Source organism: Budorcas taxicolor, chromosome 9 (genome assembly GCF_023091745.1).
Source record: "Budorcas taxicolor isolate Tak-1 chromosome 9, Takin1.1, whole genome shotgun sequence".
Classification (NCBI taxonomy): Eukaryota; Metazoa; Chordata; class Mammalia; order Artiodactyla; family Bovidae; genus Budorcas; species Budorcas taxicolor.
In genome coordinates, this window is record NC_068918.1 from 35,129,262 (window position 1) to 35,156,899 (window position 27,638).

General features: G+C 39.6%; 1 protein-coding gene across 1 annotated transcript in view; it reads right to left on the minus strand.

Moving 5' to 3' along the window:
- Positions 1-27,638, minus strand: part of CRYBG1 (crystallin beta-gamma domain containing 1) — a 228,536-nt gene that overhangs the window by 126,288 nt on the left and 74,610 nt on the right. The window contains exon 2 of the mRNA XM_052645892.1: positions 3,453-3,591. Within this exon, the coding sequence (XP_052501852.1) occupies positions 3,453-3,591 (139 nt within the window). The remainder of the gene's footprint in view (positions 1-3,452; positions 3,592-27,638) is intronic.

Below are 27,638 nucleotides of genomic sequence, written 5' to 3' on the forward strand. Positions count from 1 at the left end.
ACAAGCAACTTATGCAGCTCAATTCCAGAAAAATAAACGACACAATCAAAAAATGGGCCAAAGAACTAAACAGACATTTCCCCAAAGAAGACATACAGATGGCTAATAAACACATGAAAAGATGCTCAACATCACTCATTATCAGGGAAATGCAAATCAAAACCACAATGAAGTACCATTTCACACCAGTCAGAATGGCTGCTATCCACGTCCACAAGCAATAAATGCTGGAGAGGGTGTGGAGAAAAGGGAACCCTCTTACACTGTTGGTGGGAATGCAAACTAGTACAGCCACTATGGAGAACAGTGTGGAGATTCCTTAAAAAATTGCAAACAGAACTGCCTTATGACCCAGCAATCCCACTGCTGGGCATACACACTGAGGAAACCAGAATTGAAAGAGACATGTGTACCCCAATGTTCATCGCAACACTGTTTATAATAGCCAGGACATGGAAGCAACCTAGCTGTCCATCAGCAGATGAATGGATAAGAAAGCAGTGGTACATATACACAATGGAGTATTACTCAGCCATTAAAAAGAATACATTTGAATCAGTTCTAATGAGGTGGATGAAACTGGAGCCGATTATACAGAGTGAAGTAAGCCAGAAAGAAAAACACCAATGCAGTATACTAAAGCATATATATGGAATTTAGAAAGATGGTAACGATAACCCTGTATGTGAGACAGCAAAAGAGACACAGATGTATAGAACAGTCTTTTGGACTCTGTGGGAGAGGGAGAGGGTGCGATGATTTGGGAGAATGGCATTGAAACATGTATAATATCATATATGAAATGAATCGCCAGTCCAGGTTTGATGCATGATGCAGGATGCCTGGGGCTGGTGCACTGGGATGACCCAGAGGGATGGTACAGGGAGGGAGGAGGGAGGGGGGTTCAGGATGGGGAATATGTGTATACCCGTGGTGGATTCATGTTGATGTATGGCCAAACCAATACAGTATTGTAAAGTAATTAGCCTCCAATTAAAATAAATAAATTTATATTAAAAAATAATTCAAATCCCCCCCCCCCAAAAAAAACACTTGAAACATTTGTCTGAATAAACAGATATAACTTAGAGAGCTAGGTCAACTCTGGGATCTTAAGGACTGATGGCCTTCTGCCTGGGAAAGATACCAAGGGTGATGCTGATACAATTGCCTAGTAAATCTGCTGAATCCTGTAGGAAATGCCCAGGCTCGTTGCAGAGAGTAGACTAAGAAGAATTCTTTGAAAGGTATGGGAGGCACCCTGGCACTTACAGTAGGTATGAATTACCCAGAATCTACATGGAGCTAATTTCTGTTTCTCAGTAATACTGGTCAGACTGGTGGTATAGAGCTGTCCTACACTCCTGAAAATGGCCTAGTTACACATCTCAGCTATGATCTCAAGAGACATAAAATTGAGAACACCATCAGTAGGCAAGAGAGCACTATGCCTCTTCTTTTCTTCCAGTCCTTATAGAATATGCAGGTGAGAAAGATCCAGAGTCAGACCCATGAGGGATGATGGAGAGGGAGAAAAAGGGAGAGGGAGAGACAACCGGCAGATCCAGAAGTGGACCTGGAAGCCTGTTCTTCCTGTTGTGGACATTTGACCATCGCTGAGCAGGATGGTGTGGTGCAGTGCCTGGCTGACCCCATTTCAGGAGACACGTGGAGACACTGTAGCCAGAACGACACTTTGCCTAGCCTCCCTTCTTCAAGTTCCTGCCTGTCTTCTATCTGCCCTGGCTCCCTTCCTACACTGGGTGCCCATTTCATCCATTTCTGGTCCCTGGTGTCTGCCTTTCCTGGGTGTTCTGCCTGGCCTCCTTCTCCCTGCCAGCCCTCCTTGACTGTATCCTGGGACAGCAAGCAAGTGTCGAGAGAGCATGTCTAGCCAGAGTGTGAGTATCGTGAAGAAGACACGGCTGTGTTGAACTGTAGACCAAGGGAGGAAGTACCACAGACCCTTCACAGTCATCCCTCTCAGGGAAGTTACTTCTGGCCCAACTTTACGTGCTGCCACCAACTGTTTCCTGAACTTCAGTAAATATCATGAGATACTTAATGACATGACACTTGCAGAATTATAATTATTAAGGGAAAAATATAGAAAACAACTCAAAACTCATGGCCAGTGACTGGATTTATCAGGTTTTGTTTCCAGTTACCAACTGTTTCTTATAAAGAAGAACAAAATGTAAAACCAATTTGAAAGTACATATAAATTATAGTAAGCCAGGTTACTTAATTTTTTAAAGTTAAATTTGATTTTTTCATTTCACCATTTTATAAAACTTAATTTTATACTTCTGGTACTCATTGATAAATTATGCTATTTTGAGTTAGAAAGTATTTTCTGTGAATTTCTCTACCCACTTTTATTTTCTAATAAACTAAAATATGAGCTTATGATATCATCATGTCTTTTTTTCTTACACCTTATCACCAAGGATATTTTTAAAATTTTTTCATTGTGGTAAAATACACATACATACAATTTACTATCTTAACCATTTTAAATATACAGCTCAGCAGTCCTAAATACATTTAATCCTAAATACATCAGTAGTCCTAAATACATTCACAGTGTTGTATATCCAGTCTCCAAATTTTTCATCTTGCACTAAGTAATTGTTTCACTTTTAATATACAACATTACTAAAACAAACTCCTTTGGGGAGGGGATTTCTTTCATGACAAACTATCTTTCCTTGCTAACCCTCAGTGATCTTCTAAGAAGTTGTAACAAGAACTGTATTATACAGCCTTCAAAGTCTGGCAGCTAAACCAGCTCTCACACTGTGAGTCAAGACTTTATTTTATCTTGCTGCTTGCAGGCAAGTGCACAAGCCATGTCCTTTCATGGGTAAAAGGATGCAGTTAATAAGAATATACTTTTATCTCCCACCTGGGGGAAAACTTTTAAAGCAATGTAGTTAAGTTAGAACTTAACTTTTAAAGTAAAATAAAGTTTCTTTTACAGAAACACAATTAAAAGCTTCTCTTAAAGCAATGTAGTTAAGTTAGAACTTTCTATGCAAACATCTAGATATTCAAATGTAACTGCTGATAGAATGGTAACAACTCTAAATGCCTTACAGTAGGAAGGAAATGTAAGTAAATAAAATGCTTTTTATGGGAAAGAATCACTGTTTCCAAATATTGATATCATTTTACTTTGTATATCTTTGAATTAAAGGTATATGAAGGGGAAAAGGCAGCAAAAGGCACCCATGACAACCACACAGAACTTCTGAAGGCAGCAAAGAGCAAAGGTTCAAACTCTTCCTTTGATCCTGATTTATCATCACGGTGCTTTGATATGTAATGACCTTTTAACCATCTACGATCTTTTTAACTATGTTTTTCAACCAGACAGGTGTTATTTTACACTGCTTTAATTCAGTAAAGTGTTTAGTCCCAGGAGTCAAATATCGGAAATGAAGCATTACCTTTTTAAAGATTCCAGACTCTGTAGGTAAAGCACCCGGCATCTCACAGGTGGTGTGAAAGAACTGGGACTCCCCACAGTACAGTGTACATTCTTCATACTCTCCAGCTACAGGTGCTCCGTCCACTACCTCCAAAGCTCTGTAAAGAGTGGAAACAACAACTTCTCAAGAACGCTAAAAACACAAGAGGCTAAAGGCACACTTCCCTCTGTATATTTCCAATCAGTCAAAATAATGAATCATTCTTCAAAACCTACAAAGAATTGTAGATAACTTGGTGTTCTCATAGCACATTTATAAATAAACTTTGCTGACTTCCCTATGTAGCTAACAGAATTCTTTTAAATCCTGTGCAGAAAACAAATTGGAGACAGACAGTAAGTAAGTAAATTGTGAGATGGCTAGACAGATTTTGATATGAAAGCAATACAAATTCATTTTATATTTGCTTGGTTGCTCTGCTGTCATTGCTCTTAAGGAAAAAAGAAAAAGCATTTGTATGTTTTTTGAACTCTGGAAATAAAGTGAAAACGGATTCCTCCCAGTTAGGGGAAGAATCTAGGCTATGCCAGGCAAAGGAATCTGTTCTCAGGATTATCATATTTATTAGATTTAAAAGCAATGGAAACCAATAAAGGCAGTGTTTTAGCAGACACTGGTGGTTGCCTAACCTCAAACCATTTCCTTTATCCAAACCCAAAGCCTAACTGTCAAACCTCCAACATACATTTTCTTTGCTAACAACTCTGATTTGTTCAGATAGCTATTTTCCATGTGCTTCAGAGGAAGTTGCTTCCTGTCCTGGTAATCAATCACGATTGGTCTAATCCTGGAATCCCCTCACCAGTAACTGACTAAGACATAAGCCCACATCTATCTCTCTAGCTGATACCATCACATTGATTTAGGTCTCCCTGATCCTTAAAGTCTTTGTATTTACTTAAGTAGTCGCTCAGTCATGTCTGACTCTATGAGACCCCATGGACTGTAGCCTACCAGGCTCCTCTGTTCATGCGATTTTCCAGTGTTTGTACTTTACCTTATATCTGATGCAATTCTGGCCACTAGATGTGAGGGACATCTGTTGAAGGAATCATGAGAAGGTCTTTCTCTTAAAAGACAGTTTACAGAAAGTAATAGTCCTTCCCTGCAGGCCAGTATCATGCCTGTATGTGATGAATGTGACAGCATCCTGGAATCAGGAGTGGCATTAGCCTTTGGAGAAGAGATGGAGAAGAAAGCAGGGCAGAAATGTGAGAGCAATTTGCATCTTCAAGTACTCTGTTGAGTAGCTGAATTAACCAATCCTAGACCTGCCTGGAAAATCCCATGGACGGAGGAGCCTGGTGGGCTGAAGTCCATGGGGTCGCTGAGAGTCGGACACGACTGAGCGACTTCACTTTCACTTTTATGCATTGGAGAAGGAAATGGCAACCCACTCCAGTGTTCTTGCCTGAAGAATTCCTGGGACAGGGGAGCCTGGTGGGCTGCCGTCTATGGGGTCGCACAGAGTCGGACACGACTGAAGCGACTTAGCAGCAGTAGCAGCAGCAGACCTGCCCTAGCTCTGAAGTTCTTATTACATTGCATATAAATGTCCCATTCTTTAAGTCTTTTTGAGTCGAATGTTCTCTGTTACCTGCAGTTGAGCATCGTAACTGATACAAGGGTTGATGTATTTCTTAAGCATATACTTAAGACTGAGAAGATACTGGACCAGGAGAAGGCGGCTCATGAAGATAACTAAAAATTAAAGTCTTTAATATTTCACAGAAGAAATAAAAGCCTATGAGGAATTTCTATCAATACAATGAACCAAGGATAAAAAGTAGGGCAAAGTACTAACACTTTAAGAGATGAGGAGGCATAAATCAATGAGGTAATATAAACAAGGAAGAAATGTATGGGAGTGACTATAAGAAATCCATCTTGTACCTCTTTGTTTTGGAAAACATTATTCTTTGTGTTACAGAAAATGTGAAGGTATTTCAACAGCAACAATTTCTTTTTGTCTTCCTTCCCAATTTTGTTTAAAAGTAATTTTTGTACAGAGTAAATACAACTCAATCAATATTGAAGGGAACTGAAATAAAAAGTAATTTCTTTAGCCCAGTTATATTTCTCTCTGCATAAGTAACCACTCTGAACAGTTTCCTTCCTGCGATGTTCATGCCATATATAAGGACTTAAAAATTTCTACCCTCTGAAAGTAAGTGTTGAAGTTCACCTTAGAGCAAAATCTCTCCTTAGGAATTATAGATGGCATTTATAGAAAAATAGGGATAGAAAAATACACCTAGCTTCAAAGAATTACATAACATTTGAAAAGTATCTTATGATTGAGAAGGTGTTAAAGACTTGCCACAGATGTATGTTTGTATCACGATTTATTTTTATTAACTGGACATTGACCCTAAATCATAGCCCTTGTGCTGCTTCTGCTCACAAATAAGCCAAGAAGAGCAGCAAGCAAGTGAAGACCACTAGGATTGTAGCAAAGAAAATCAAATCTAACGCCATACTGGATCTGTTTCTTTTACTTAACTTTTGTGTTCTGTTGTCTTTGTTCTCAGCTGTGTCAGACTCTTCGTGACACTGTGGACTGTAGCCTGCCACGCTCCTCTGTCCATGGGATTTTCCATGCAAGAATACTAGAATGGGTTGCCATTTCCTTCTCTATTGTTTTTGCTACAGTTAATCACTAAAAGGAGATTGCCTATAGCTTCAAGTATATGTGATGGTCCATATCTTGGAATCCTGCCCCCTAAGCCTGACCTGTACCCTCATTTAGCTCACAGGAAACATCCTCACCAAGGCCCACCTATAAATGACTGCCAGAATAAAGCAATTAACACATCTCTTCCAGAGTCTGGTTGGAACCAGGAAATATTTGCAACAATTATTACCTTTTTAAACTCTACCTCCTCACCCCCCACTCTTTGTTTTATAAAAGAAGCTAGCATCCAAACCCAGGCAAGATGGCTCTCTGGGACACAGAGAGCTTCTCTGCCTGCTGGCTTTCCAAATAAAGTCGCTATTTCTGCCCCAACAACTGGTGTCTCAATTTATTGGCCTGTTTGTTGTGCAAGGAGTAGTATGAGCTTGGACTTGGTAACAAGACTTGAAAATGGATTCCAACCACTGAAGTTTTATGAATTGTAAAAGTAAAAAGAAAAGTATAGAAAGTCTACCACTTTTAAGATTTTTTCTTTTTGAAGAGAAAAATATGTGCCCATTGAATGAATCTAGAGATGAAGTGATAAACTTGAACTACATATGCTTCCTAAGCTGTGTATTGTTGGAGGTGGGCAGAGATCCAAAATGGAGTTCTCTCTTCCTGCTAGATACTTTTGTATTGTGTGATTAAAAGCTAGCAAGGGTGCTCTTTTTATGTATTTTTCTTGTGATCCAACCCCTGCCTATAGTATAGGATTCTTTTGCCTGCAAGTAATAGCAATTCCAACTCACAGAAGCCTGCTGCTGCTGCTAAATCGCTTCAGTCGTGTCTGACTCTGTGTGACCCCATAGATGGCAGCCCACCAGGCTCTCCCATCCCTGAGATTCTCCAGGCAAGAACACTGGAATGGGTTGCCTTTTCCTTCTCCAATGTGTGAAAGTGAAAAGTGAAAGTGAAGTCGCTCAGTTGTGCCCGACTCTTAGCAACCCTATGGACTGCAGCCTACTAGGCTCCTCCGTCCATGGGATTTTCCAGGCAAGAGTACTGGAGTTGGATGCCATTGCCTTCTCCCACAGAAGCCTGATCAAAGACAAATATAAATCACTGAATATAAAGCGAGAGAGGTGGACTGAGTTCATTTAGTCAGTTTATTCCATTGCTGCTGAACTGAGTGGTTGCTACAGTTCTGGTCATCATGTATAGATACATGATAATTCCAGGTGATGAAAAGACTATCTCTTCCTGCATCTCTCTCTCAGAAGTAAGGAAGTCTTCTCTAGAAACCACCTAGCAGACTTCTCTGCATATCTCATGTCTACAGCAAAACCACTGGGGGACCTATCCCCAGAGGCTGGGGCCAGAGGGACATCACGGTGCACAGGGTGGGCACCAGAACAAGTGGGGCTCTATTAGGAAAGGGGCAGGGGAGGGAGTGGATACAGATGTTTGTGTGTGTCACTCCACCTCCCTGCCTAATTACATGTCCCCCACACTTGGTACACTGTTGTTAGATAAAGAGTTGAGATATATTCACGGTTGAATTTGAATTACCAAAGCAGAAACATTCATGATTCTGGCCTCACTGTATGTTAAACCCAGGCAGTTTGCTTGCTCTCCTGGCTTGGGGATAAACTAACAAGACTTAGCCTGCTCTCCAAGGGTCAATCTATATGCTTGGGGTCATGATCTCAGAAGGCAGATTTAGCTTCTCCGTGGCCTGAGGAAAGGGATGACCCTCATACGTAGTCCAGGCAAGGTCCTTGCTTCACTCATAATTCCCAAGCCATTAACTGCAGAGAGTTGTGCTACAGCAAGTAACTTCTGACCTCCCTTGGAGGGGAGGGGGATGAGGTGTTGGCTGAATTTCTTTTCCTCTAAACCAAGATCCAAGCATGGCTGCTGACCACGTGGTAACAGGCATCATTAATTTGAAGTTGGCTCCAGGACTCAGTTGGGAGGTAAAGAAAGGCCACAGGGTGTGTGGGCTCAGAGGGTTTTGCAAGCTGAGTTCCGTTTTAGGAGCTTCACGCCCCAGACACATTATCTAGTTCCTCTCTAGTGTCAGGCACAGAATTTCTACTCCCAGCAAACGTATTACACAAGTTTGTCTCCTGAAACGCAACCTTCATAAAACATTACACAGACATAAAATACCTAGAATCGTGCTGAAGGGGGCCCTGGGCCCTACAGTAATTTAAATAATATCTAGCTCTCATTGTTTCAGCAACCATTTTTATATCTCCTTTCATGTATCATACAAAGTAAAGGTAAGGAAACCCACTCCAAACCCTCAGGACATTAAGATATAGTAGACATAGGAGCTCATCATGTGGACAAAATATATCAATCGTGAATAAGTTACAGACACAGCTAGGCACAGATAAGTCCCCCTTGTTGTTGTTGTTCAGTCGTTAAGTCGTGTCCGACTCTTTGTCACCCCATGAACTGCAGCATGCCAGGCTTCCTGGTCCTTCACTATCTCTGGGAGTTTGCTCAAACTCATGTCCATTGAGTCAGTGATGTCCTCCAACCATCTCATCCTCTGTTGCCCCTTTCTTCTCTTGCCCTCAAGCTTTCCCAGCATCAGGGTCTTTTCAAATGAGTTGGCTCAAGTTTCCCTAGCTTAAAAGGAGATCTTAACAAGTGTTTGCAACCAGAAAGACCAATTGAAAAGTTCATTTTTCTTTTCCAAAGGATATGTTTTCAGTTTAACTCCTGATGAGTAGGCTGCAGGTGGTTGTAAGAAAGGCTAAGTATGGCCCCCTGGGACAAATCTAAGATTTATAAATGGAAATAGAGCTTCCTTTCCGAATAATCACTACTGGTCTGTTATTAAGCACATTATTTCTGGGGTTAAAAAACAAAATAAAATCCCCCTCCCCACCCCAAATTGCCATACTAGTCTGGAGTTTTATCAGTGGAAAATCTAACTGGCTAATTTGCAATCTTTCTTTTTCTTAGTACAGGTATTATCCTGCCAGAGTGAAGGGAGTTTCGGTGTTAAGTACTTTATTTTACTCAGACTCATAAGTGGAATACTGGCCCACTTATTGCATTATTTTCTGTTCCTTTTTTATCTGGTTTGCTTTCAAAGCCATATTTCCTTTCTTGGAGTTTTTTCCTTAATATATATACTTTATTGGAGTATAGTTGACTTACAATGTTTCAGGTGCACAGCAAGGTGATTCAGTTATACATACACATATATTATTTTAAAAATTATTTCCATTACAGGTTATTACAAAATACTGAATATAGTTCCCTGTGCTATACAGTAAACCTTTGTTGCTTATTGCATATCTAGTTTTTAAATTAGAAATCTAGCATTCTATTCACATCAAGTCAAACAAGTGGAATCAAATGTCATAAATTTATGACATTTTTTCAAATGTCAAAAATCCATAAGTTTTCTAAAACATATATTATACATATTATTTGTATATATGAATCACAAAAGCTTTTCCAGTATGCTTCTTCTTGGAGATTAAGTTGGTATAAAATTAATAATAATACAATTGTTGGCCCTTTCCTAAATTAAAAGTTATTTATGGTTATTTCCAGGCAAATACAAGCTTTGTGAGGCTTGAGGAGAATATAATTTTGGGGCCCTCTTGAAAAAGAAAACAAAGTATCCTACTTTTTCAAAATATATAGCACTAGGGTCCCATGTGCTGAAGTTGCCCATGAAACTTTAGCTTTTGTTTCCTATAAATCCACCTCAGGTTTTTCCTGATCAGGTCAGCTTCATCAAGCTGCTCCTTGAGCATTTTAACATATGTAGCCCAATATAAAGCAAATTATGAGTTTCTCTATCTAATAATTCTTGGTTCAGAGATAATGTACATGTAAAACAAACGAGGCACAAAAGATTTCTAGGGCATGAATGTGAGAATTGGACCATAAAGAAGGCTGAGCAATGAAGAATTGATACTTTAGAACTATGGTCCTGGAGAAGACTTTTGAGAGTTCCTTGGACAGCAAGGAAATCAAACCAGTGAATCTTAAAAGAATCAACCCTGAAGACCAGACTCTGGAAGGACTGATGCTAAAGCTGAAGCTTCAATTCTTTGAAAAAGACCCTGCTGCTAGGAAAGATTGAGGGCAGGAGGAAAAAGGAGTGACAGAGGATGAGATCACCTCTGTGATGTTGGATGGCATCACCGACTCAATGGACATGAGTTTGAGCAAACTTTGGGAGATGGTGAAGGACAGGGAGGCCTGCCGTGCTGCAGTCCATGGGGTTGCAGAGCTGGACACGCCTTAGCGACTCAACAACTAGGGTATAAATTGATGCTCTACTGCCATCCAGTGGCTACTTAAAGAATTCTTGGTGTGTTCTAATAAGCCTCAGAGCTGTAACTTGAACGAAAAAAAGGTGCGGCCAAGAGAGCTGAAAACACCAGATATTAGAGCCACTCCTCTGAATTAAGACTGTGGTTATAAGGCTACATAAGTTTGCTGGCCAGAAAGGAAGGGAGGAAACTTTTAATTTATTAACAAGCAGCACTAAGTAGAATGTGTAGTAGTATTAATATTTCATTGATGCAATTGCTAAATGGTAGGGAGCTAACACATATGGAGCAATCCTGCTAATATGAGGCCCTGTATCAGACTATGGACATACCGTCAGATAATTCTAGGCCTGGAAAGGCCCCTAGTGATTACCTGGTGCAGTCCCTCATTGCACATTTGACGAGACATTGGCTCTGAGAAACCACGAGGCTGGCAGGGCTCTGGGCCCGCTGCTTACCCATGTGCGTGGAACTAATGCTAGGCTTCTCTGCCAAGGCTCACCAAGAGTCAGCTAATGTCAGTGTGACAACAGAACCACACCAATCTATCCCACTGCCGGAAAACAAACAAAAAACTAATATATTTCTCTTGGAAAACCAAGGATTTTGGATTTACAGAATGGGTTTTCCCTTCAAAAGCAATGTTGTATTCAAGTTTGTATTTTTCTCATGTAAACGAGACATGAAATATAGCAATGTATAAACAGATTTCAGTCATACCAGCCTAGCCATTACCCATGTGATCTTGGCTCTTTTCTTAACTTCTTGCAGCCTCAGTTTCCTCATTTGCAAAACAGGGATTATAATCAGATTGTCATGAGAATTAACTTAGGTAACACAAAACTCTTAGTCTAGTACTGCTCCATAACAGGTGCCAATAAGTATCAGCTATTTTGAAAAGGGTAGAGAACCTAACTCCCAGTTTAGAGACTGATTTCAAATTCTCTGCAGATGAGTTTCATGGTCACAAATCCTCAGTTGGATGGATAAATTATAAACTCTCTATGCTCATCCACGTTTTGAAAATCCAAAACACCCTGATAGTTTAAGACATAAATAATACTACATCATTAATCCAAGTATTTTGTGTCAGCAAATGGTAATAGCTTTTAACGCAGAAGCGCTGCCATCTAGTGGTTACACAAGTTTCAATTTTATCATCTTTTTTAGTCGTGTTTTTGTAAAAACTTTCTGGGGGTGTCCCTGGTGACTCAGTGGTAAAGAATCTGCCTGACAATGCTGCACACCCGGGAGGCACAGGTTCAATCTCTGGTCGGGAAGAACCCCTGGAGAAGAAAATGGCAACCCACTCTAGTATTCTTGCCTGGGAAATCCCATGGGCAGAGGAGCCTAGTGGGCCACAGTCCATTAGGTCGCAAAGAGTTGAATGTAACATAGCAACGAAACAACAACAACAAAACTCCCTGATCTGGCTCGTCTCTATTGTTTTTAACTTTCTGGGCCCCTTGATTTTTTTATTTTTAAAGCAAGATAGATATTTATTGTAATGCACTGCCAAGTAAACTGGCAGATGCCACGAACAAATAATAAAACATTTTTCTATAGCTCATTATTTCCATAAAACAAACCATTTTCAGTTATCATTTCTGAAACAGAATATAAACCCAACTATAAATAACCAAGAAAAAAAAAAAACAGTGGCCATAAAACCACAGTGCAGTGTGTATCACTAAACCAGATGTTTTAAATGGCAGCTAGAAAGCTGGGAGCTATCTCCCAATGTGCTATGTAGGAGAGTCCCCCTCATATTTGTCCAAGTTCCCCTCATATCTGACCACTGGGAATGCAGATCACTTTCTCTCCAACAGAGCCTGGGGACTTTTGCCCTTATAATTTCATGTTGTGAAATCTAGGCTTTGGGTGCTGCAGAGTTTGTGAAATTTAACCAAGCTGTCTCAGGACCAATAAATAATATGTCAATTTTTGTCATTTGTGATCACTTCCCAAGACTAATAAACTGTGAAGCACCCCCCTCCCTCACTCCTGCCCCTGGAACCAGGATGAGCTCAGTCAAGTTTGGCTTTATTAGTATTGGTTCCAGAGGAAAGAAGAGTTTCAGTCTGAGCAAGAACAGAGGACCAGGGACCAAAACCACCCAGGAATCACTGCCCTAAGCCCTGAGGAACTGAGGACCTTGGTCTGGGTCTCAAGGAAGGGCTTAGGTTTATCACAAATCTTGTGTTTCATTAATGACTGCACATGATCTCTCTTAGAGTCACTGAGGCTCCCCTGGTAGCTCAGCTGGTATAGAACCTGCCTGCAATGTGGGAGACCTGGGTTCAATCCCTGGGTTGGGAAGATCTCCTGGAGAAGGGAACAGCTACCTATTCCAGTATTCTGGCCTGGAGAATTCCATGGACTATATAGTCCATGGTGTCGCAAAGAGTCGGACATGACTGAGCAACTTTCACTTTCACTCAGAGGTGCTAAAAATCCTGGCCTTTTCCCCCACATCTCTTTATAATATTCAAATCGAACAAGGTTGGTTTTTAGTTGTAAAAATAGAAAAAAGTTTCTTGGTTGCTGGCATTTTTCTTTTAAGGCTGTCAAATTCCTATAATCTAATGGCAGAGAAAATGTAGGTCTTCTTTTGATGGCACGTATAATCCCCAAAGAAAGACTCGTGCCTTTGCTAAGGTCAGAAATAACAAATACCTAATGCAAGAGAATTTTAAATTGCTATCTTTTGCAACACAAAAGAAAGCTAATGGTGATTATATAACCATGGAGCAGGCAAGGAGCAGGAAACTTGGCAGAATATGGTTCTGTGTACAAGGGCAGAAAACCAAGCCCCAAGCCACCAGGGACAGCTCTTGGGAGTCAACCCTGAGTTCTGCTCCCATCATTTGACCTCCAGTCACTGGTGAGGGGTGCTTTGCCATCACACCTGAGCTTGCTTTGACAGACACTAAAGATGCAGCCACATGGGCCGCTTTGTTAGACAAACTGCAGAAAAACTGAGAAGGGTGTAAGCTACCATCTTATTTAATATTCTCCCTATAGTGACTGAAAGTTTCTCTCTTTCTTAAATGTAAAAAAAAAAAAAACCTTTTCTTTTCCTCATCAGTTGTCTTTCAGACAATGTGGACTGTATACCTGATCATGAATAAATGTAATTATATAGAATTATATAGAACTTTATGAATATGCAATCTGTAAAGTAATTATCTCTCTGGCTTATGACACTACTATTCCTTTAGTTTTTTTTTTTTTTTAATCCTCCTTTATTTACGTTGTTAACTGAAGATAAACTACTATAAGCCTTGGAGGAAGAAGTGATGGGGCAGCAGTTATAAATACATGGAACATACTTTCACCTCACCAGTATGATGTCCATCTATCCCTGTCTATTCTAACTACCACCATCTACTTCCTAACTTCATTACCTCTTCAATTTAGAGAGTTTTCCAGCTATTTGCTATCGGGTCTCTCCTGCATCCTCCAGCCCATTCTAACGTTACAAATAGATTGATCTTCCTGGTGTACATTTGTGTTTGAAAACCATTAGATGGTTCAACACTGTGTACAGAAGAGTTTTAACTCCACAGTTTAGTATTCAAGCCCTTCCATCTTTTGGACCCAGTTCACCTTTTCAAACATAGCTTCCCTACACACCTCATGTTATAGGCAATTTTACTACATTTTAGCTTTACCATAATCATGATGACTCTCTCGCCTCAGACAGTGAGTCTCTTTTGGGTCCATGTGGCTACCTCCCTCTGTTTCTGTCACATCAACAACATCTGTCACATTACAGACATTTAGCAAGGGCTTCCTGGGTGAAAGAATACAAAGCCCCATTTTGCAAAGATGGTTTGACTCATAACTACAACAGCTGCTTGCAGAGACTATTGCTATTTATGACTGTTTCAAATAATGTCAATGTAAAGCTTTGGTTCAAAAGCTCCTCTTCCTTCCTAGGCTGGTCTAGCATGTCTACTGTTTTTTTCCACAAGTCTATGGTGATGTCACACACCTTTATAGCATCAGGTCAACTTTATAGCATCTTTACTATGCATCATCTGCTTCCTTTGCTCACCTTTGCCCCACTTAGCTCACTAGTCCAAAAGGACTCTGGTGCCAGCCACAGTTCGTAAGAGTTTATGAAACTCTGGGGTCCCTAAAGAATCTGGCTCTGAACTTCTCTGCCTTAGTTCTTTCAGGCACTCAGAGAATTATCTTTGTCAATCTAGAGCTTTTATAATAATTGCATTGCTGTAAACATTATTACTTTGTAGCATTTTTAGAAGCAATAAAGTTTCAGGAGAGGTTGTGTAATTTGTTCCTTGCACCAAAAGTGTTTAGCATTGACTGTACTTCCTGAACTCACAAATACTAATTTTTCTTACAAATCAGATATTCTCAAAATTCTCACACCTGTAATTCAGAGATTTAAAGGCTCTAATCAATATGTTCTTGCTATATGATGATCCATAAACCTCATAAAACTAGAAGTGAGAATTTAGTCTTTAAATGTTACTTGTAAGACAGTAAAACATTTCAACACACAATCTGGTGCTTGTAGTAAATGGCCTTTGGTGATAATGTGAAACAAAAAAAATATTTTAAAATATTAGGATGAGTCTCTATATATCATTTTTACTTTTTCAAGATAATTCTTATGGAGGTTAGCTTCTACATTTAATTTTCATAACTGTCAATTTCATCATGTTCGACTTACTGGACTTCCAAATACCTGGCAGTTGTTTGATGATGAATGTAACATGGATAATAATTTTTTCATAATTGTCTGAATTACATCTTCGGCTTCCTCCATGTTCATCACCTGCATCAGGTGGGTAAATGCCACAAGGGCCTCCTAGACACAGCCTTTGGCAGTGACTAGAAATGTCATCATTTACTTAATGAATGAGTTCAATTACTGTCCTCAACTTGTGATAATGTTACAAAAGAAAACTCTAATTAGAAATCATCTCTAACAAGAAGTAATAATGTAAAACACATAACCAACACATCAGGAATACCGATGTGCTAACTGAAGAGGATGGGAGGCTGGATCTCAGAATAGACTAATACTGGTCATCTCAGCTCTCATGAATGAACATCTCTCACGTAGAGGAGGCAAGAACAGACCGTCACTGGGTCCCTACTCTGCATTTAGCTTAATAAATTGTTCTTCAGAGGTCCCAGTAAAATCTCCATATTTCCCCCCTGAGGAGTTCTCCAATATGACCCTAAGCCCCTCTCCTTTCCCCAGACTCAGCCTTTCAGTCATGGTCAGGGAAATCCGCATTTCCCTTAGGTACACCTTGCTTCACTGTTTGTATGTCTTTGCTTGGGCTGCCTATTAATCCTTTTCCCTTCCCTCTTTGTAATCTCTGGTGATCAATTTCTATTAAACCTAATTACGGAAGTCATTTACTCCAGAATGTCACAGATTGTAATGAAACTTGTGTTTCCTCATCTCTTAGCTATTCAGTTTATACTAAAGTAAATCCTATTTTACCAAAGGGTTGTGTTACAAAGTTTTTTTTAACAATAAATTGATTTATTCTGTAATACAACATTGTAAGTGGTGCTTTGATTACCAAATAAACCCTAAAAGTCAATTTCATGTAGCTGAAATAGTGTGTTTGTTGTTCAGTCATGTCCAACTCTTTGTAACTCCATGGACTGTAGCCAGTCAGGCTTCTCCATCCGTGGAATTCCCCAAACAAGAATACTGGTGTGGGTTGCCTTTCCCTTCTCCAGGAGATCTGCACTGCAGAAAGATTCATCACCATCTGAGCCACCAGGGAAGCAAGTATGCCATAGCAAAAAAGAAAGGAAAAAAGAATGCCATTATGAATCACAATTGTTTCAGTATTGGTTGAAAAAAAAAAAAGGAACAAGAAAGCAATAAGACAATCTGAGGAATAGTCTTTCTTTTCTTTGAGTACAGATTATTCTCTTTTTGGGATAAGGATCACTGAGAAAAAGCAGATTCAACTGAAAAGAGATAACGGTTGGATTTTTTCAGAGATTATAAAGTGACTTTACAGAGCTTTTGTTATCACCAGATCTAGATTATTATTATTTTACATCAAAACTCATGGTTTTTTTTCTTTCCCTTTCCTTCACACAAATCTATCACTAGCTTTATTCCTGGGTTTTATAACCACCAACTGCATGATCATGATTTGTAGTGGGAAAAAGGAGACACAAAGAATGGAAAGAAAAAAAGAAAGAGTGGACAACAGGGAGAGACCTTCCTTGGCCAAAGCTAGCAAGAAAGAGGAATATGGTGAGGCGATGCTTAGGAGGAAAGAAAATCCTCATGTGTGGAAATAAAAGGGCTGAGAAGAGACAGCAGAGGGCAGAAGAAAAGAGGGACACAGTCTGTGCACAGATCTCTGAGGGAAGACACATGGGCCCCACATCCCCCGGGATTAAGTGCTGAGGTACGATGCTCCAGACAGGCTTCTGTGCACAACAGCTTTAACACACAAAGGACTAAAGGACATAGAAAATCCAGGTGAGTGACAGTAACTGGTTTTGAACTTTCAGGTTGGACATTATGAAGTATCAAGTCTTCCTGGTGGCTCAGATGGTAAAGAATGCAGGAGACCCAGGTTTCATCCCTGGATTAGGAAGATCCCCTGGAGAAGGGAATGGCTACCCACGCCAGTATTCTTGCCTGGGAAATCCCATGGAATATAAGCCTGCCAGGCCCCTGGGGTGGCAAAGAGTTGGACACAACTGAGGGACTAACACTGCGAAGTATCATTTGTGTGAGTCAAAACAAGTCAGATACGCCAACTTCATATGGTTCAACCTAGTATTATTTGTTAAGTGTTCAATTAGGTTTTCTGGGAACACATGTCATTTCTCAATTCCATTATAAGCTTTTGGAGAGTTAAAAAGTACTTTCTTCTACCCTATTACCTGAACTCAATGGGTATAAAATAAATGCCTTTTTTTAAAAGTCAGGGATAATATAAAACAAGTTTTTTCTTGTGGCACTGACTAACAACCCAGGTTTCCAGCACTGAGAGAAAGTTGAGTCATTAAACCACAAAGCATTCTGTCCCAAGAAAATATTTATTTTGTCTAATAGGGTTTTAAATTAGGGAGTGTTATCTCATCAAGTATAATGAGGACTTGTGAGTCAACAAGCTCTGTGTATACAGGAGAGCTTTACTTCTGCACTCAGGATGAAGTGAGAAACTGTCTCACTGTTTGGCTGTGAAATCAGGGACAGAATAACAGAAAAGAAGAACTACCTTCATTTTCTTCACTTAAAAACATCTTCCTACTGCTTCTAAGCAGTAATAAAAATGTTTAAAAAAATATTGCCAATCTTTCAAAAAGGAAATAAACTCGTTTTTCATAAATCAGGTAATAGTGGGTCTTAAAATGCTTCCAAAAAATGACTAAGTTATAAAAACAAACAGTAGATATTAAATTTTATTAAAAATTTTCATTTGGCATATTGTTTTAAATGGATGAAAAGGGCTATTGGCATTTCATCAGCTTTAGAAATTGCTTTTCACTAGAAGAATCAAAATAACTTTCTTAGCAAAATTAATTTCCCTTTAAATTAACAGAATCTTAAGGTTCCCCCATTTAGGAAATGGTCAAAGTATTTTTCTCTTCTTACCAAATTTAGTAGTTACAACTCAAATCACTAGACCTCAAGTATGAGAAAATCGTTGATCATTTTCAAATTTTTGAAAACAGAAAAGATTTAACATGAATCTTAATCATTCTAAGGGATTACTCATTTTTCTTTCACTTCTCCATCAAACAGTTTATATATGTCACTAATAGAAAAGGAAGATACTGATTAACCTAACTAAATGCTTGGATTCCCCAATTAAAATGCAAGCGAGTTACTGAGAAAGCGAAACACACATGGGTTTACCATTCATCTGGCTATAGGACGTGCCAAGCACAAAGGAGTGGAATCTGATACTGTCCTTTTCCCTCGCCCTCAGCTCTCCCTGCATTTTCTCCCTTTGCCTCCTTACTACAGATCCTAGGGTTTTCCTATGTTTCCACATCAACTGTTAAAAAGAAAAGTGATCTAGTAAAACTAATAAGAAAGGACTATTTGCTCACTATGTGTACTGGGATGAATAGTATCCCTCCAAATTCATGTTCACCTAGAACCTCAAAACATGACCTTATTTGACACAGGGTCTTTCCAGATGCAATTAGTTAAATCAAGATGAGATCATACTATATTCAGGTGGACCTTTATATAAAGAGGGAAATCTGGATACACAAATACAGACACACACAGGTCCAGAGGGAAGAAGGCAATATGATGCTGGAGGCAGAGATGGAGAGATGCAGCTGCTAGCCAAGGACACTAGGAATTTCCAGCAATGACCAGAAGCCAGGAGGTAAGGAAGGATCTTCTTTGGAGCATTCAAGGGAGGATGGCCCTACCGACACCTTGTTTTCAGACTTCTAGCCTCCAGAACTGTGACAGAATACATTTCCGTTGTTTTAAAGCCAGCAATATGTGATAATTGGTAATATGTGATGGCTGCTAAAACACTGTGCCACTCCACTGTGCTGAATGTATATTTTTAAGATGATTTCTGGATGAAGGCAATGCTTAATGCAAAGTGATGAAATAAAAGGTGCTTCTGGCAAGATAATAATTCAGAGGAGAAGACATTTATAGGGAACTGGGCCATTGGAATTCCTTTTAAATAAAGCTTGGCATGCAGCCTCCTCTGTGGAGATGTGAGCCTGGGCTAGTCTGAGTGGAGCATTTTTACTAAGCCTTAGGAAGAGAGGAAAGAGAAATGAAAAGGACACACGCACTTTGCCTTCCAGGGCATTCGAAAGACACCAAAAGTCCCGAGATGAAACAGGTTGCCTCGAGTGACCAGGAACCCTGAAATAAAATCAAGAACAACAGGTATACCAAGATAGAATCTCTAGTAAATACCACTGTATATCTCTATACTACCAGCTCCTTTAAATCCTAGCAAAGTTACATTTAGCAAAGTTTGTGTCAGGTGAAAGAATTAAATGTAAAAACATCAAATCACAAAGATTAGAAGGCCATTACATGGCATGTTAGAAGATAACACAGGATGGAAAACAATTTCCTAAGATTAAATGAAATGGAAGAAATAAAATAGAAAAATATTGGAATTTCACTGTGCCAACATTTTAAATTTTCCCATATTTTTTTAAAGTGAAAGATAATAATAAGCCAAGAAAATATTTGTAACACAAACATCCAACAATTGGTTAAGAGTCATAGTAGACAAAGAAATCATACAAAATTATATAAAACTGTATTATATTAACAAACCTGGTAAAATGGGCAAGGGAAATAAATAACTTCCAAAGGAAAAAATTGTTAAGGTATTTCCCCAAATTCACTAGTAATAAAAAATAGATACAATTTTAAAATTAAAAGTGAAAGGGTTAGTCGCTCAGTCATGTCTGACTCTTTGCGACCCCATGGAGTGTAGTCCACCAGGCTCCTCCATTTATGGAATTTTCCAGACAAGAATACTGGAGTGGATAGCCACTCTCTTCTCAGGGGATCTTCCTAACCCAGGGATCGAATCTGGGTCTCCTGCATTGCAGGCACACTCTTTACCATCTGAGCCACCAGGAGACCCACATACTACTAGGGGGCATATTAACTGCCACATCCATTTAATAAGGAATTTATTAGTATTTATCAAGAGACTTTAAAATGATAGTATACCTGTACCCTGTGATTCTACTTCTAGGAAAGATATATAAGGAAATAATCAAAGAAGTACTCAATTTTTTTTTTTAACCAAGATGTTATGGCAGTGTTATGTATAATAAAATTTGCAAACAACTCAACCACTTTGGGTAATGATTAAATAAGTTATGGAACATCCATATTATAGAAAGCCATTTATTCTTTAAGGCATGGAGTAAAGCTTGTAACTTTATGGTAGTTGAAAAGTAGAATAAAACTGTGTTAAATATCCAAGAACACATGGAAACAGCATACACTAAATCTTTAGTGCTCTGGCTACCTGGAGAATAATTTATGTTCTTACTGTATTTTTCATATTGTCATACACTCTCTTATCATGAGAAATATTTAATTTAAAAAGTTTTAAAACTCCTAATAGCCTCATCAGGGAAGTTTAAGTAACAATTTGGAGTGGCAGTAACAGAAGGTAAAACCCAAATGATGAGACAGACCTTTTAACATAATCTAATAAAATATTAATGTGCAGATTTTACCTGCCAGTCTCAATTTCTTTTTCCCAGTTTCCTTGGCCAATAATTCCTAACCTAAATTTTGGAATACCCCGAGTGACTGTCAATTATCGCAAGAGAGTCACATTTTTTTCTTGGATAGTTTCCAAGACACCATTTGTTTTTAAAACCTCACTCTGTTTAAGGCAATTAGCATCTGTTTTGAGTTTGTCAGAGAATTAGAAAGTAATCATCGAAAGGTGAGTTTGCAGTGGTGGCAGCTAGACTGAGGCGAGGGCCAGGAGAGCACAGAACTTGACAAGAGAATGATTTTGCTTTATCTCCTTCTGTACATAATTCCAAAATCATTTCTTCTTCTTCAAAGGGAACATTGTACCAATAACCAAAGAGTATTCTGATTTCATTTTCCAGGGCTCTGTATCTTTTTGTTCCTCCTGCTCTATTTTGTTACTTACACACATTTTATAGAACAAGTCAGCAAACCCACAAAATGAAACTGGCGAAGGTTTGCTTTCACGCTGATCCTGGATAAAATCTTCTGATTTAGTATTCTATAGTTTTCTTTTAGATCAGGGGTTGGCAAACTATGGTCTGCAGGCCACATTGGGTCCACTGCCTATTTTTGTAAATAAAGTTTTATTGGAACAATGACATAGAAGTTGCAACCCAGAAGTATCTATGGCTACTTCAGTGCTACAGCGGCAGAACTGGGTAGTTGCAACAAGATTGGATGATTAACAGTGTCCAAAATATTCACTCTCTTTGGCCCTTTATTTGCTGACCCCTGTTTTAGATCACAAACTCCTACAGGCTTGCTTGCCAAAGAGTCTTCTTTTTGCACTTTCATTGAAGAGGCATAGAACTAGAATTCTAGTAAACATTATTAGATAATTAAAATATAAGATAAGCTCAAGCTTACTCAAAATCTGGATAAATTCAAAGACAGGAAAAATTCACCCACAATTCTGGATGTAGGCCCAAAGTGGCGTTAAGTCTTTGACTTCCTTAAATTTCCTGACTACTTTTATAGCCATCCTCCATGATAGCCCCCGTAATCTGCTCCTCCTGGTAGTTAAGCCTTTGGGTAGTTCCCGCTCACACACACATGTGACGGTATCTTGCTTCTCAGACTCATGACATTGTGGCTTTTCTCTCCCTCTGTCTCTGTCTCTCATCACTTACTCCTATCATATCATGGAGAGACCCACACGACAAGAGCTGGGACCTCCAACCAATAGCCAGTGAGGAACTGGGACCTCCTCATAAGAGCCATACAAGTAACCTCGGAAATGGGTCTTCTAGCCCCAATCATTCGTACGACTGTAGCCTAGCCAACTTCTCGATTTCCACCTAAGAGAACCTGTGCTGCAACCAGCCACCAAAGCTGCTCCCAAATTCCTGATTTGCTGCAACTGTGAGATAGAAATGTTTGTTTTTTTTAAGCCCTTAAATTTGGGGATAATTTGAGTACACAGCAACAGATAATGGATATACTCTCTTCTGTCTCCACTTACACATCCCAGTGTCTAGCTTTGGAAAACTTTCTGTACAAGACTGTCAGATGTAAGACACGGTCCTTGAAATGGACCATGAATTGGCTCTAGATCAGGTCACAATATAAATGTCACAAGGTTCAAACTGAGTGGAAACTTTTCTCTATACTATAAAAATTCCAGGTTTACATCAGCTATTAAAGCAGCTCTTAATTATTCCTGTCTACTGCTACAAAGACACTAGCAAAAGACTGAAATGACTGACATCACGTGAGGGCCCTGGATACACCACCATGTTCACACCAGGACAAAAACGCACCAAAACATAACAAACAAACCCCCAAAGCGTCATGGGAACCTGAACTCAAACTTCTCAGATCAGTTTAGGCTTCCAAACAGCTTTCAGCCTCCTTTCTACGTTCAGTGGATGAGGGGAATGATATAAGCAGTGTTCATATTCATGTAGCACTTTGAAAAGTAGCAACTTTATATCATAATCTATCTTTAATTCTCACAGCAATGCTGACTTGTAGGTTTAAAGTAAGGGTTATCTTACTTGAAAATTGTACAGCACAGGGACATACAGACATTATTTTGTAATGACTTTAAACACAGTATAATCTATTTAAAAAACTGAATCACTATGTTGTACACCTGAAAATAATATTGTAAATCAACTATACTTCAATAAAAAAAAGAGTCATCTTACTTTAAGATTAGCTGAGAGAAAACATTAAAGAGAAATTAACATTTAAGACAGAGAATATTAGTATCAGAATAGAAAATAACATCTAATTATTTCTGTGAAGCATTATGATGTTTCACAGAGAATGTGTAAAGCCAAGAAGTTTAACGAGGGGCCTCAGAGGTCAAATCAGAGGTCAAATGGGGACAGACTGACGTATACCTGGTGTGGGACTCCATTTTTTTCACTGGTTCAGTACTCAGGATATATTCTCTAGACTAACTTCCATGTTTGGATTAGAGAATCACACCCTTGACCTTCAATTGCTCAAGCCCTCCAAGAACCTATTGGTTACCCTGAGAACATACTAACTCTCGGGGAGCAGCTACTCATCTTTGTACCCCCATCAGTATGTATTCAGTAGTGCAGTGAATTCACACGGAAAGTCCTCAGAAAATGTCTGAGAAAGGCAAGGAGGGAGGAAAAGAGGAAATAAAAAAGGGATGTGAAGTATTAATTTTCTTGTTTTCTTCAACCTATAAAACCTACAGCATTCTAAAGTATTTTAAACAGGGCTGAATAATTTCTCTCAACGGACTTATTTCTATTTAAAATTTCTGAAGTGGACAAAAATCAGGCAGAACACATTCGCTGAAGTACAAAGGAGGAGAGAAAAGCTCTTCTTTGAGTTAACAGTGACTCATCTCCTAAGAAATCTAGGTTACGAGGCACAATTAAGAGATTGTGTTTACTGGAGTATTTCACTCTCAAAGAGCTTCAATAGACATGCAGAAGACAGTAATGATTTTTGTCATACTGAAATTAATATTCTGGTGCCTCGGGAACATAATCATTATTTATAGCAATGTTACCCATAAAACAGGGCCCTGCCCACAAGCACCTGTAAACTAACTGATGACTCAGCAAACAAAGAAAAGCAGCCCCTCCACGTCAAGACACCCTTGCGGGTGGTACATTCATGTCATTTGAACTCACTAATAACATCTGGTTTTATGAATCCAGAGTGGACCCACATCAGCTCTCTGCCCTGACAGACTCCCAGGGAGCCAGCCAAGCCTTCGTACAGAGGGTGCTACAGGCTATAGAAACATGACAAGGACACCTGGCTGCCTTCATAGAACAAGCTGACAAAATGTTAAAGTGCTCAAAACAAAAAGTTCAACAAACCACAAAGCAATGTGGCCATTTATGCATATATCTTCCCCTCATCCTGGTATGAGGGGGGGACCTCATCCCACCTACTGGTAGAAGTGTTCTTAGAATTTGGCTCAGATAGTAAAGAATCTGCCTGCAATGTGGGAGACTTGGGTTCAGTCCCTAGTTTGGGAAGGTCCCCTGGAGAAGGGAATGGCAACCCACTCCCGTATTCTTCCCTGGAGAATTCCATGGACTGAGGAACCTGGCATGCTACAGTCCTTGGGGTCAGAACTCAACTGAGCGAATAACACATTCATGTTCACATGTAGAAAGATTAAGTCAATAAAATAGAACCCAATATCCCCTTTGCAGTTAGATGTGTTTGCTTAATAAAAATAGGTAATTTGTTTGCTCATCTGGGTCTATAGTCCCCTTGTCTTAAATTCCATTTCAGACATAATTTCCAAGGTGCTTTGGAATCTGAATGTTTTTCAAAAGACTGTGTGAAGAAAGTATCTGGACTGAATGAAATATTTAAGGGTCCACCTAAGAATGTACTTATATATCACTTAGGAAAGTTAGAGACTATTTAGAGAGGTTTATTCCAAGGTAGAGATTAGGAGACTAAATGGCAGAGGGCCAGAGGGACATGTGTTTAGCAGGCTGTGGGGACTTGTCTCTGGGACAGCCCCAACAATTCCCTCTCTCTCAGTCCTACCCCTACCTCACACTAGAGGGTGAAGTCATTTTCCACTCTCTTTTGAGCTGTCTCCTAAGAGGTGCAGCTACCCTGGGGGAGAGGCCACATGGAGGGAGGATGTAGGGGAGAACCTTGAAACTTGACCAACAATAAGAACTGAGGCCCTGGACACAAGGCCCCAGTAGACCAGTCCCCACCAGCTCCCAGCTGTTTCAGCTGAGTTGTCAGACATGTGACTGAGGGAGCCATCTGAGAGGTTCCAGCCTCAGCAGACGCCACATAGAGCAGAGACAAGCTGATTCCATGTGCCCTACTCAAATGCCAATCATTAGAAACAATAAAGCAAATTTTTCAATAGGCGTTATGCGGCAATAGACAACTGAAACAGGCTAATGTCAAATAGCCTTCTGCTAAAATCTTTTTTTTTTTTAATGCCACACTTGGTTATTTCTTGCAGAAATCACCCACAGTAAATCCAACTGTACTAAGAACTTATTAGATGGAACCTGGACTCTGAATAGATACACTCTAGAAAGGATGGAATGATTCAGGGAGAGTTTTCATTTTAAAATAATACAATGCAGGAGACACAGGTTTGATTCCTGGTCCAGGAAGATCCCACACGCCATGGACCAACTAGGCCCCTGAGCCACAGCTATTGAGCCTGTGCTCTACAGCCCAGCAACCACAAGTACTGAGGCCTGCATGCCTAGAGCCTGTGCCCAGCAACAAGAGAAGCCATGTCAATGAGAAGCTGTCACACCACAACTACAGAGTAGCCCCCACTTGCCACGACTAGAGAAAAGCCCTCACTGCAACAAAGACCCAGCAGAGTCAAATATAAATGAATAAATAATTTAAAAAAACTAATATGTATAGTCATTTTTATCTTATTTTAAATGAATGGAGCACTGGGGAGGAAAAATAGAAAATCAATTCAGCTGTACGAAGCATTTAAGATAATTGTGCAATGGCAACCCACTCCAGTATTCTTGCCTGGAGAATCCCAGGGACAGAGAAGCCTCGCGGGCTGTCGTCTATGGGGTCGCACAGAGTCGGACACGACTGAAGCGACGCAGCAGCAGCAGCAGCAGCAGTATAGCAGTAATAACTACCTTTTATGGGGTGGTTTCTATATCCCAAGCACTATGCTAAGTATTTTACAGCTATTATCTCATTTAATCCTTACAATGAACCTGTGAGATAGGTGTTATTATCTGTACTTTATATAGATGAGGAAACTGAGGCTCAAAGAGATTAAGCAATTTGCCTAAAAGTCACCCAGCTAGCAAGGTTTGGAGCTGAGATCTGAACTTGGCCAGCCTGACATGAAAGCCACTTAACTATAATGTACAATACAGTCTGCAGCTTTAATAGTAAAATAGTTTCATTATTCAGGTACTTTTATGGTCAGAGAGGAATGCGTCTGACAGTAATAATGCCAAAGTCTAAGTGTTAGTCACTCAGTCGTGTCGACTCTGCGACCCCATGCACTATAGCCGGCCAGGCTCTTCTGTCCATGAGATTTCCCAGGCAAGAATTCTGGAGTGGGTTGCTAATTTCTCCTCCAGGGAATCTTCCCGACCCAGGGATCGAACCTAGGTCTCCCACATCACAGGTGGATTCTTCATCTCCTGAGCTACAGCAGAAGCCCACAGTAATAATAGCAAAAAACAAAAGCCAATATTTTGACCTTAAATAAGTAGTTTTACATGCAATTTGGCATTCTTTTGCTTTACTCTGGTATTTGGTTAGATTCATGTGATATACTTCTTGGACGATATGGGAAAACTTCTCATATACAGCATGGACATCTGTCCTTTTCCTAGCTTATATTTCCTAAAAGATTATTTGTTATATAAAATGGAGAACTGAGACATCACCATCTGATACTGAGGATTTATCTTGATTAGCCCTCCTGTGAACTGTAGCATTTGATTTGTTCTCCACTTCGGCTGGCCCTGCTCATCTCACCTATTTTTCTTTTCTTTCAAAAACACACTCCTCCCTGCCCGCCACCCCCTCACAAGCCCATGCTATCCTTTTATTATTCTGAAAGGCCCCATTTTGAATGACCCTGATTTGCAAGGCTGCAGATGGCAATATATTCCACACAAAGCCAGAAAACAGAAGAAAATGAAAGAAACATAATTTTGTCAAAGGGTAAATTATCAAGCCCTGCAAAATATTTTTCTACTTCAAAGACTTTAAAATGATGTAAAAATCCCCCCAAAAGGAGTTGCTCTAAAATCAAGTGAATGGCTAGTTTTATTTGCTTTAGAACCTTAATGAGCAGCTTGCTTTCACAGAAGACCAAGGGAAAGGACACTCTTGTTTATCTGAGCAAAAACTGGAGGAGAATCTATCATACCTCAGAATACCTGATATGTTACTTTCACAAAGAACCTTCACAGCCTCTCAGTTTTACCAAATTGCACTAGAATTTAAGATGATGCTTTGATGTGTGGAAAGGACAATGACCTGAAGGACTGATATGCTTGTCTTAGGACAAACATTAGTGTGTATTTGCATCCTTAGAGTAAAAGGAGAATCTGATTTGATATCAGAGGACCTTACTTAAAATATCATCTCTGCCGCAACTTATTGTATCACCCAGGGCATGACACAATCTGATTCTCAGATTCTTTACCTGTAAAATAAGGATAATGATACAATATGACCCAGAATTGTTATAAGACTTAAATGAGATAGCACTTATGAAAGTTTTAGTCCCTCAGTCGAGTCTGACTCTTTGCGACCCTATGGACTATAGCCCGTCAGGCTCCTCTGTTCATGGAATTCTCCAGGTAAGAACACTGGAGTGGATAGCCATTACCTTCTCCAAGGGATCTTCCCAACCCAGGGATTGAACTCAGGTCTCCAGGAGGCAGATTCTTTACTGTCTGAACCACAAGGGACTTCACAAATTATAAAATTCATTACAAATTTTAATTATCATAAGGTCTCCTATCTTACAGGAACAT